The sequence below is a fragment of the Cherax quadricarinatus genome, chromosome 45, assembly GCF_038502225.1.
Source record: "Cherax quadricarinatus isolate ZL_2023a chromosome 45, ASM3850222v1, whole genome shotgun sequence".
Lineage (NCBI taxonomy): Eukaryota > Metazoa > Arthropoda > Malacostraca > Decapoda > Parastacidae > Cherax > Cherax quadricarinatus.
This window is the reverse complement of record NC_091336.1, coordinates 12,781,948-12,795,130: the sequence shown is the minus strand read 5'-3', so window position 1 is coordinate 12,795,130 and position 13,183 is coordinate 12,781,948. Positions and strand designations below refer to the sequence as shown.

At 38.9% G+C, this 13,183-nt stretch overlaps 1 protein-coding gene across 5 annotated transcripts in view; it reads left to right on the top strand.

The window, feature by feature from the left end:
• LOC128694832 (uncharacterized) overlaps positions 1-13,183 on the top strand; it is a 459,074-nt gene that overhangs the window by 373,102 nt on the left and 72,789 nt on the right. For all 5 annotated transcript variants that reach the window (XM_053785148.2, XM_053785152.2, XM_053785149.2 and 2 more), the window contains 2 exons: positions 2,491-2,585; positions 7,829-7,951. In XM_053785148.2, coding sequence (XP_053641123.1) covers positions 2,491-2,585; positions 7,829-7,951 — 218 coding nt within the window. The remainder of the gene's footprint in view (positions 1-2,490; positions 2,586-7,828; positions 7,952-13,183) is intronic.

Sequence of the window (13,183 nt, the reverse complement as noted above, 5' to 3'; positions counted from 1 at the left end):
ATTTAATTTTCTAACAAACAGAACCCAAAATGTAATTTATGAACAGAGCGAAATCGGAGTCTGTCATAGTGAAAAGCTCTGTTTTCCAAGGCACAGTCCTCTTCAAGGGGGGATCCTTTTCATGGTGAAGAGGCTCTTGGTCTGAGGAATTCAAGTCTCTACTCAAAGATCACTTACTCACCCAAAACCAAATAAATACTGAATAACTGAACCTTATAAATTGTATATCTTAAATGTTTCTCACAATTATATCACATAAATGTTAAACCTAAAACCCAATCTAACTTTATTATTTTTTAAATACACTACCTAACAGAATCCTTCATATGACCTGTCTTTGTAATACTCACTTGTGCTTTATAGTAATCTGTTTACATTAATGTTTTATCACTGACTTCATCATTGCTTAGTTAATCTTAAGTTAATTTTAAGCCAGCCCGTAATGCTATGCATAGTATAAGTGGCTTTGGCATACTGCTCTTATCTGTATTTTTTTGTACCTCTGTATGTGTGCACAAATTTATAATAAATAAATAATAATAATAAATAAAAATTAGACCTTTTGGTCTCCTTCCTCAGGCCAAACCTAATTAACCCCCAATCCCCCCCTTCCTTACCCCACCCTCCCTATACCCCCTTTCTTCCCCTTTCCTCCCCTCTCCCCACCCTCCCCTTGTTTCCCATCCCATTTGTAGCCTCTGGGGTCCTCCCCTCTGGCATTACAGTTTCTAGGTAGGGGGTGGCGTGCCAAGGTTTGTCCCACTCCGTGAGGTTCCTCGGGGGTGGTGCAGTTTGCCGTGGCATCTGAATTATCTGAATGTGCCCTGTTCCCTTCCTGGATTTCCGAGAAGAGGGTGGGGTGCCCTTCAGGTAATGAGTGTATTTCTGGAAACTACCTGTCGATTTTGGGAGGTGGTGGCAGAAGGGGGTATGCTTTGTGGCAGGTTTCCAATCCGCCGAGGTAGCTCAGTAGATGTGAGGCTGCTATCCTGGAGTGCTGGTTTACTGGCATGAAGGGTAGGGTATGGCATGGGTTTCACGCTGCATCTTCACTGCCTGTGGGCTCGAGGCCCTCTCGGATGAAGGGGTGAGCTTCCATGCCTCTTAGTGACTGTCTCTCCGCTGTCCCCCCTTTTTTTTTTTTCTTTTTTTTTTTTCTAAAAATAACAAGAAAGGAAATATCATTGAAGAAGCACCTTTATTATGGAGTCTTCACCTAATGAAACCTTTCCTCCTCCCAGACCTCTTTCTGATCCCACACCCTGTTCTGACCCAGCTTCGTTATCGGTCCATTCTCTCGACTCTTCTCATACCCCTGTACCTTCTGCCGGTGACGCTTTGTCACCTGCTTCAGGTGCTGCAGCGTCACCCATTTCTGTCAATGCCTATACTTCTAGCACACCTTTCACAATACATCCGGCTTCCCTGAATACGGTGCGATGGTTTTCGGATCGCCCGCCTCCCTTATCATGGGCTTGGCATCCCTAGTTTTGAAGGTTCTCATTACCCATCCTGTCATTTTTCTAGCAGATGTGATTGATACAATGTTGTGGTCTTTGAAGGTGAGATCCTCTGACATTATCACTCCCAGGTCTTTTACATTAGTTTTTCGCTCTTTTGTGTGGTTGGAATTTGTTTTATATTCTGATATAGTTTTAATTTCCTCATGTTTTCCATATTGAAGTACATAATTGAAATTTCTCATCATTGAACTTCCTATTGTTTTCTGCTGCCCATTTAAAGATTTGGTTGATGTCCACTTGTCTTCAATGGAGGACACTGTCGTGCAAATTTGAGTGTCATCTGTATATCTATAAACTGTGTGTACATTACTATATTATGTATATAGTAGAGTAGTGCATTTTGCTTTCTAATTTTTAATATTTTTCTGAATTAGCAGGCTCTTGGACATCCCCACTTTTAGTCTGTTTTTTCAAGAGTTTACTGTAAATATTTATATGCCAACTCATCCTCATTAACTTGTTAAAATTTTGTGCTTTTTTACATTTTTAATCTTTGCGAATGTTGTATGTCACTTACCAGTACGTATAGTGTTTCTTCACGATTATAAAAACAATCTAGTTGCCACCCCATTGCCAAAAGTTTTACCTTTATATGTAATTTGCTCATTGGCAGTTAACTACATGTACACATACAGTATATATACTGTACTTTTTATGTTAAGTTAGTCATTGTTAAACTAACAAAACATAACCTAAATTAACTTAAAATACAAAATAGGTTAGCAAAATTTAAAACATGTAATTATGGTGTAAAATGTGTATATTAGAAGGACAGAGATTACTGTTGCTACCCTTTGATTTTTAAATTTATTCTTTATAATGATGGACAAGAACCAGAGAGCAAAGGTACAGGCATTGTATATAATATTAATTCACATTACAGTCTTTATTCTTTTTACAGTAGGTGTAGCATTTACAGCATCTGATAGAATACTGCACATCTTTAAGCTAAATTTTATTTTTACAGGAAGGGTTGGGCTATCAGAATGTAACAATCACGCAGTATGAAGAAGACAGCTTTAATTTGACAAAAGCCCTAGAGCGACTTAATGCAACTAGCAGGTATGTCACTGTTATTGTCTTATTGTATTTGTGAGGGATGATCATGAGATTGGTCTTTGTCACATGATAATCAATTCATTGATACCAATAACCCTGTGGTGGAGGCATCAGGCAGCAGTTGCTGGCAAATGGCTCTATAGACAGTGATATCTACTGACACAGATACCAGTGTAGTAGCTGTTGTTCCTGTGATTGACCATGACAAAGTGACCTCTGGCTAACCATTCAGATTTAGAGGTCTAAGTGTGTACATCATTTATTTGAAGCCTAGAAGTTCATTAAGTGTAAGGCTTAGTTTGAATTTTCTTTTTGTAAAGTAACATTAATGACAGTAAATTCTTCTATACTGTATATAAATGGGATTATCAATGGTAAGTCATTGCAGGAGTGATTCAGTTACTGCACTGTAAGGGGTGAATGATTTAGACACATTTATTTTGATTGTTATATTCATAGCAAGTTAAGAAACGTTTATAATGATTGTTATATGCATAAGGATTTCTCAGCCTGTTGAGGGTCATTCATTTCCTGGGGAACTGAAGGTAATCAAGTTTGATCTGAGGAAGGGGAAAGAATAGCTCCACTTTTTTGAGTCAAGCACCCTTCGCTGGTATTAAGGGATTTCCCTTGAAGGGTAAGAAACAAATAATAATTATTACAATCATAACTAAGCACTAAACCTACTAGGGCCATACAGTGCTGCAGGGTAGAGTGTGGTAAAGGTGTGATATCCCTGATCAGAGACCAAGATACGATACTACGTGCCACAAACTGCCCTTCTCAAACTATACCATTCACTCATATATCCATACCTCACCTATGCTATCTGTGCTTGGGGTTCAACTGCAGCAACACACCTAAAGCCAATAATAACCCAACAAAAAGCTGCAGTAAGAATAATCACTAAATCCCATCCCTGGCAACACACCCCCCCACTCTTCATAGATCTAAACTTACTCCCTGTTCAGAACATCCACACTTACTACTGTGCAATCTATATCTACAGGACCTTAAATTCCAGTATTAACCTTGACCTAAAATGCTTTCTTGATAGTTGTGACAGGATCCACAGGCATAACACCAGACACAAACATCTCTATGACATTCCCCGTGTTCGACTAAACCTTTACAAAAATTCAATGTATTTCAAAGGACCTAAAATCTGGAACACCCTACCTGAAAACTCTAGAACTGCAGACACATTCATCACTTTCAAAACTACAGTTAGAAAACATCTTATCTCCCTGATCCACCCTGGCAACTAACTGAATGTGAACCTAGTGGTTCACAATTACACTCACTCACCCACTGACTATAAACCCAGAAATACTAATCTTAATCTTAAAAAAATAAATCCTAACTAGTCATAAGTTTGCCTATGATATTACAATATAGACACCTTGTATTGTGCCAAAACAAAAGCATTCACATTCCTAAACTCACAAATTATGATGTAGTCACTTAGCCTTAATACCATAAACTGTAAGGATCTAATGTTAAGAATTAATCTAAGTCTGCTTGAAATGCCTAGCCATGCTAGGTGTCCTAGTGGCCCCCTCTGTAATTAGTATTTTATAACATGTAAACCACACAATACCCAAAACCTGTAAACCACACATTGTAACCCTTATAGAGAATAAACTTGAATTGAATTGAATTGAAATGAGGAAGAATATGACTGGGGCAGAGTTGGAAGGGTGGTGAGGGGTGCTAAAGGGAAGCACAGGCAGGCCTCACTTTACAGTGCTTTGCTCTATAGTGTTTCACTAATACATCAGTTTTCAGCTATACTCATTCTTCATTTATTCAAACTTCCTACAATATATATATATATATATATATATATATATATATATATATATATATATATATATATATATATATATATATATATATATATATATATATATATATATATTATGAGGGTAGTGAGGCTCAGGTTAGGGTGTGTAGAAGAGAGGGAGACTACTTCCCAGTAAAAGTAGGTCTTAGACAGGGATGTGTAATGTCACCATGGTTGTTTAATATATTTATAGATGGGGTTGTAAAGGAAGTAAATGCTAGGGTGTTCGGGAGAGGGGTGGAATTAAATTTTGGGGAATCAAATTCAAAATGAGAATTGACACAGTTACTTTTTGCTGATGATACTGTGCTTATGGGAGATTCTAAAGAAAAATTGCAAAGGTTAGTGGATGAGTTTGGGAATGTGTGTAAAGGTAGAAAGTTGAAAGTGAACATAGAAAAGAGTAAGGTGATGAGGGTATCAAATGATTTAGATAAAGAAAAATTGGATATCAAATTGGGGAGGAGGAGTATGGAAGAAGTGAATGTTTTCAGATACTTGGGAGTTGACATGTCGGCAGATGGATTTATGAAGGATGAGGTTAATCATAGAATTGATGAGGGAAAAAAGGTGAGTGGTGCGTTGAGGTATATGTGGAGTCAAAAAACGTTATCTATGGAGGCAAAGAAGGGAATGTATGAAAGTATAGTAGTACCAATACTCTTATATGGGTGTGAAGCTTGGGTGGTAAATGCAGCAGCGAGGAGACGGTTGGAGGCAGTGGAGATGTCCTGTTTAAGGGCAATGTGTGGTGTAAATATTATGCAGAAAATTCGGAGTGTGGAAATTAGGAAAAGGTGTGGAGTTAATAAAAGTATTAGTCAGAGGGCAGAAGAGGGGTTGTTGAGGTGGTTTGGTCATTTAGAGAGAATGGATCAAAGTAGAATGACATGGAAAGCATATAAATCTATAGGGGAAGGAAGGCGGGGTAGGGGTCGTCCTCGAAAGGGTTGGAGAGAGGGGGTAAAGGAGGTTTTGTGGGCGAGGGGCTTGGACTTCCAGCAAGCGTGCATGAGCGTGTTAGATAGGAGTGAATGGAGACGAATGGTACTTGGGACCTGACGATCTGTTGGAATGTGAGCAGGGTAATGTTTAGTGAAGGAATTCAGGGAAACCGGTTATTTTCATATAGTCGGACTTGAGTCCTGGAAATGGGAAGTACAATGCCTGCACTTTAAAGGAGGGGTTTGGGATATTGGCAGTTTGGAGGGATGTGTTGTGTATCTTTATATGTGTATGCTTCTAAACTGTTGTATTCTGAGCACCTCTGCAAAAACAGTGATAATGTGTGAGTGTGGTGAAAGTGTTGAATGATGAAAGTATTTTCTTTTTGGGGATTTTCTTTCTTTTTTGGGTCACCCTGCCTCGGTGGGAGACGGCCGGCTTGTTGAAAAAATATATATATATATATATATATATATATATATATATATATATATATATATATATATGCACCACTCACTATAACCTAAGGATGAAAATATTTTAAGGTAAGTAATGTGTTTACATGCATTTTTTTAGGCCTAGCTATATTGCTCACTTAATATATAATAGTGCTAACATGTTATGTTATCCCAGTAAAAGTAGGCCTTAGACAGGGATGTGTGATGTCACCATGGTTGTTCATATATTTATAGATGGAGTTGTAAGAGAAGTGAATGCTTGGATGTTGGCAAGAGGTGTGGGGTTAAAAGATAAAGAATGTAACACAAAGTGGGAGTTGTCACAGTTGCTCTTTGCTGATGACACTGTGCTTTTGGGAGATTCTGAAGAGAAGATGCAGAAGTTGGTTGATGAGTTTGGTAGGGTATGTATAAGAAGGAAATTAAAAGTGAATATAGGAAAGAGTAAGGTGATGAGGATAAGAAAAAAAATAGGTAATGGAAGATCAGATGTCAGATTGGAAGGAGAGAGTATGAAGGAGGTGAATGTATTTAGATATTTGGGAGTGGACATGTCAGCAGATGGGTCTATGAAAGATGAGGTGAATCATATAATTGACTAGGGAAAAAAGGTGAGTAGTGCACTGAGGAGCCTGTAGAGACAAAGAACTTTATCCATGAAAGCAAAGAGGGGAATGTATGAGAGTATAGTTATACCAACACTCTTGTATGGGTGTGAGACATGGATGGTGAATGTTGCAACAAGGAGAAGGCTGGAGGCAGTGGAGATGTCATGTCTGAGGGCACTGTGTGTTGTGAATATAATGCAGAGAATCCATAGTTTGGAGATTAAGAGGAGGTGCGGGATTACCAAAACTATTATCCAGAGGCTGAGGAGGGGTTTTTGAGATGGTTTGGACATGTAAAGAGGTGTGAACAAAATAGAATGACTTTGAGAGTGTATAAATCTGTAGTGGAGGGAAGGCAAGGTAGGGGTCATCCTAGGAAAGGCTGGAGGGAGGGGGTAAAGGAGGTTTTGTGTGTGAGGGGTTTGGCCTTCCAGGAAGCTTTCGTGAGTGTGTTAGATAGGAGCAAATGGAGACAAATGGTTTTTAGGACTTGACGTGCTGTTGGAGTGTAAGTAAGGTAACATTTATGAAGGGATTCAGGGAAACTGGCAAGCCAAACTTGATTCCTGGAGATGGGAAGTACAGTGCTGGCACTCTGAAGGAGGGGTGTTAATGTCGCAGTTTTATAACTGTAGTGTAAGCATGCCTCTGGCAAGACAGTGATGGAGTGAATGATGATTGAAGTTTTTCTTTTTCAGGCCACCCTGACTTGGTGGGAAACAGCTGATGTGTTAATAAAATAATAAAAATGTTATCACTCTTTTATATGCATTTGACAGTGAAAAATGCCTATGATTCACTTTACAGCAATTTTTGCTTTACAGCAGTAGCCTAAAATCTAACCTGCTGTATATGCAGGACCCTCCTGCATAATCAAAGTCAGTGTAATAAAACTGTTGCTGACCAAAAGTCAAAGAGGGAGTCTGTGTCAAAGGTTGGGAAAGACACATATAAGAGCAATGATTTTGGGGTATAAAATTACTGAAGGATATGAGGGCTTTATGCCATTAAGCTCAATTGAATAATCATGATAATTTTAATAATATTCAGTTGAGCAGGAGTTTGAATTGTATAACAGCATATACAGTGGACCCCCGGTTTACGATCAGCTCCCAATGCGACCAATTATGTAAGTGTATTTATGTTAAGTGCGTTTGTATGTGTATGTTTGGGGGTCTGAAATGGACTAATCTAATTCACAATATTCCTTATGGGAACAAATTCGGTCAGTACTGGCACCTGAACATACTTCTGGAATGAAATAATATCATAAACCGGGGGTCCCTACTATATTTTAGTGAAGTGCAGGGTGCAAACAAGTAGTAAATATTTTTTAGAACCACATTTTAAATGACTTAAGCCAAAAATTTGTAAAGTATTTATCCACAGGAATGGTAATGGAGGTAATTTACCTATTGCCATGATCAATCTGGAAGTGTGGCAACCACCTAGCTCACGTGAGGAGGATACAATAGCCAAGAGTGACTGTGGATCACATTCCTCTGGTAGCAGGTAATTTGCATTACAGGTACTATATGATTGGGAGTGAGTGTGGTAAGATAAATTTTGTAGGTATCTGTGGAAATGTCAGCAGAGAGAGCATACATACTGCCTGGAGTTTACCTGCAAGGTGTTTCAGGGGTCAGCACCCCAGCAGCCCAGTCCATGATTGGTATAATAGTTAAGCAATATATTCTTTAGCAAGGAATTGCTTATTATATTTTAATTTGTAAATTCATAGAAGTGTTTTGAATAATAATTTAGTAAATGATAAAAGCCTCTCTAATGCTTCCTGGACTATGATATTCTAAAATGGGTAGGAATGAGGAACCTGAGGTACTGGCATTGTGTGTGTGATGAACAAGAATTAAAGTCTGAGTATGGAAGAATTGCTTATTTTTAATAGAATTCAAATTAATGATATGCATGAGCAAGATGAGGCAACCATTTTTTTCTGCTAGCTGCAATAGGAGCAGAGCTATGCTTGTGGTAGAGACATGTTGCATTTTTTTAACTGTGGTTTTGGCACACCTCTGTCAAGACAGTGATGGTGTGTGTGATGACGAGTGTTTCTTCTTTTTCGGGCTACCCATTCTCGGTGGGAAATAGCTGTTGTGTTTAAAAAAACAGTTTATTGTATATTTTTTTATAATATCCAGTGGTTGTAACACTTACTACCAACTCTATCAATTTATTTCATTCTTCAGATGCTGTTTGTAAAGAAAAATATCCCAGCATCCTTTCAACTCATTTTTTCTAAAGTTACATTTCCTTCCTCTTATTGCTGTGGAAAATACTAAAATTTTTTTTATCTATTCTTCCACATCCTTTTGTAACCTTGTTTGTTGTTATCATACCTTTTCTTTTCCTTCTATCAGCCAGCATGGGCATCTTTAGTGTTTTTTAGCCTTTCACCATGACTCAGATTTGTTTTTTTTAACTCTGGAATCCATTTTGTAGCTCCTTGAAACTTTTCTGTCTGATTCACATACTTTTTTTATGTGTGACGACCACACAAAAGGTGCATATTCCAAGTTTGGTATAAAATATGTTGTATGTTTTCAAACATCCAATTAAACTTCATAACTCATGAGGTTTAGGTCCTGAACACTACAGTGGAACCTTGAATATCGGCCGCTGCAATTATCAGCCGAATCGTATTTAGGCTGGTTTTTGGGCAGAAATTTTGCTCCGTATTCTGGCCAGTGCCTCGCAAATCAGCCGTATTATATGTGTCAGCCCGCATCCCACCAGGATGCCATGCGTAGGTGACTCAGTCTCCCTGTGTCTCTTGGTGAATGAGTATATACTCCACGAATTCATCCAAACATTTCCTTAAAATCCATTGGTTTTTGAGCTTGTTTATTAAGTGCGACTGTGAAATAAGCCACCATGGGCCCAATGGAAGATGTGGAGAGAGGCAGGGAGTGTAGCAGGCATGCAGGGAGGGTAGCAGGGAAACAGGGAGTGTGGAAGGGAGGCAGGGAGTGTAGTAGGCAGGCAGGGAGTGTAGCAGGCATGCAGGGAGTGTAGCAAGGAAACAGGGAGTGTGGAAGGGAGGCAGGGAGTGTAGCAGACAGGCAGGGAGTGTAGTATGCATGAGAGGAGTGTAACAGGCATGCAGGGAGTGTAGCAGGCATGCAGGGAGTGTAGCAGGCATGCAGGGAGTGTAGCAGGCAGGGAGGGAAGTAACCCCAGAGGGAGCTTTGATACCTGAAGTCCTTATGGAGGGGAATCCTCTTCCAAACAATAATCAGGCCTTCCTTTCTCCTCCTCCCTGTCTTCCATAAACCAACAAGAATCTTCAGTAAGGGTATGTAATAGTGAATTAAATGTTCATTTATTTATTTTATTTTGTTTTCATTGTTTTGTGTATGTAAAACTATAATTAATCTTTAAAAAATGTATTTTTTGTTAATAATTTTAGGTGTCTGGAACAGATTAATTGTATTGATATTAATTCTTATGCGAAATATTGCTTCGAATTTAGGCTGACCTTCTGGAACGGAGTACGGCCAATATTTAGGGTTCCACTGTATATACTATCACCACCATCAACCCAAAAATTGCCAAATTTTATAGGATTGTTTCAAAACTAAAATGGTCTCAATCTCATTATGTATAATGTACTAATACGTATACTATAATACTGTAACTTGTTATTCAACTACTTGTTAATTTAATTACTGCTAAACCACTACTACCTCTGTTGATATATTAAAAACAATGTTCAATTTGAACCAGCTATGTTATATATGTATAATATTAAGTAGTCTGTAAAGCATTAGGTTTAGTCTGCCCGAAATGCCTCAGCATGGTAGTGGCTTTTTTTGCACCTAGCAAATCAGTTTTGTAATTACACTTTGTAAACTATGCATGGAAATTTACTCCTTATAACATGTCAGTCACACACTGTAAACTGTGCCTATGCATGGAAATTTACTCCTTATAACATGTCAGTCACACACTGTAAACTGTGGCCTGGTGGCTAAAGCTCCCGCTTCACACACGGAGGGCCCGGGTTCGATTCCCGGCGGGTGGAAACATTCGACACGTTTCCTTACACCTGTTGTCCTGTTCACCTAGCAGCAAATAGGTACCTGGGTGTTAGTCGACTGGTGTGGGTCGCATCCTGGGGGACAAGATTAAGGACCCCAATGGAAATAAGTTAGACAGTCCTCGATGACGCACTGACTTTCTTGGGTTATCCTGGGTGGCTAACCCTCCGGGGTTAAAAATCCGAACGAAATCTTATCTTATCTTATCTTAAACCTAGATAATAGAACTTTTTTGCATATCTAGATTTAATTGTTTTTGGTGGTAACTTTTATTTATATATATTTCTGCATTCTTATTATTGATATTCATAAGAAAAAAATGAACATATTTTGTATTGTATAGTGTGACATATCCTTTGGTTATAGTGCTCAGTAATATGACGCTTCCCTTCTTTCATTGATCCATATTAATTATGTATAATACGTAGGATGTTCCTAGGCAGTAGGTTGGTAGACAGCAGCTGCCCAGGGAGGTAGTACCATCCTGCCAGGTGAGTGTGAAACGGAAGCCTGTAATTGTTTTACATGATGGTAGGATTGCTCGTGTCTTTTTTCTGTCTCATAAACATGCAAGATTTCAGGTACATCTTGCTACTTCTCCTTACACTTAGGTCACACTGCACATGTACAAGCATATATACACACACCGCTCTGGATTTTCTATCTTCTTACTAGTTCTTGTTCTTGTTTATTTCTGCTTATCTCCATGGGGAAGTGGAACAGAACTCTTCCTCTGTAAGCCATGATTGTTGTAAGAGGCAATTAAAATGCTGGGAGCAAGGGGCTAGTAACTCTTTCTCCTGTATGTATTACTAGATTTAAAAGGAGAAGCTTTTGATTTTCAGCGGGATATGACCAGTTTGTTGAAAGAAGAAGAATGTAGGATGTTAACCTAAATAAACAATCATTCCTTGATACCAATATTGGTTCAAATTCAAATTTTTATTTCTTTGCAAGTTTACAATGTGACTGACATGTTGTAGGGAGTCCTATTTACATAGAAAGTTTACAGTGTTTAATTACAATAATGATTTGCAGTGCAAAGAGAGCCACTATCATGCCTTGATATTTTGGGCAGACTAAATTTAATGGGTTACAGACTACAGTGGACCCCCGGTTAACGATATTTTTTCACTCCAGAAGTTTGTTCAGGTGCCAGTACTGACCGAATTTGTTCCCATAAGGAATATTGTGAAGTAGATTAGTCCATTTCAGACCCCCAAACATACACGTACAAACGCACTTACATTAATACACTTACATAATTGGTCGCATTCGGAGGTGATCGTTATGCGGGGGTCCACTGTACTTGATACTAGACAACTAGGTCATAGTTTGTTAATCTTGTACATCTGTTTTTATATACAGCAAACAGTAAATTGACTTAAATTACAATATGGAAATATTACAATGGGACAAGTGGAAAGTAGTATACAGGTTGTATATTTCTTCTTCTGTCAACAAACTGGCCGTATCCCACCAAAGCAGGGTGGCCCAAAAAGAAAAACAGAAATTTCTCATTTCAACTTTAATAATGTATACAAGATAAGGGGTTACTAATCCCTTGCTCCCGGCATTTTAGTCGCCTCTTACGACACGCATGGCTTACGGAGGAAGAATTCTGTTCCACTTCCCCATGGAGACAGGTTGTAGTATATATCAACAGTAAAATGACTTAAATTACAATATAGGAATATTACAATGGGCTATGTTGAAAGAAGTTTACAATATGAGATTGTTACAATTGAGTATGTCAGAACAACTTTTTACAGGTATTGATTTTTTACAATGTACCTGGAGTTTACCTGGAGAGAGTTCTGAGGGTCAACGCCCCCGCGGTCCGGTCTGTGACCAGGCGGCCTGGTGGATCAGAGCCTGATCAACCAGGCTGTTACTGCTGGCTGCACGCAATCCAACGTACGAGCCACAGCTCGGCTGGTCAGGTACCAACTTTAGGTGCTTGTCCAGTGCCTGCTTGAAGACAGCCAGGGGTCTATTGGTAATCCCCTTTATGTATGCTGGGAGGCAGTTGAGCAGTCTCGGGCCCCTGACACTTATTGTATTGTCTCTTAACGTGCTAGTGACACCCCTGCTTTTCATTGGGGGGATGTTGCATCGTCTGCTGAGTCTTTTGCTTTTGTTGTGAGTGATTTTTATGTGCAAGTTCGGTACTAGTCCCTCTAGGATTTTCCAGGTGTATATAATCGTGTATCTCTCCCGCCTGCATTCCAGGGAGTACAGGTTCAGGAACTTCAAGCGTTCCCAGTAATTGAGGTGTTTTATCTCTGTTATGCATGCCATGAAGGTTCTCTGTACATTTTCTAGGTCAGCAATTTCACCTGCCTTGAAAGGTGCTGTTAATGTGCAGCAATATTCAAGCCTAGATAGAACAAGCAACCTGAAGAGTGTCATCATGGGCTTGGCATCCCTAGTTTTGAAGGTTCTCATTATCCATCTTGTCATTTTTCTAGCAGATGCAATTGATACAATGTTATGGTCCTTGAAGGTGAGATCCTCTGACATGATCACTCCCAGGTCTTTGACATTGGTTTTCGCTCTATTTTGTGGCCGGAATTTGTTTTGTACTCTGATGAAGTTTTAATTTCCTCATGTTTACCATATTGGAGTAATTGAAATTTCTCATCGTTGAACTTCATATTGTTTTCTGTAGCCCACTGAAAGATTT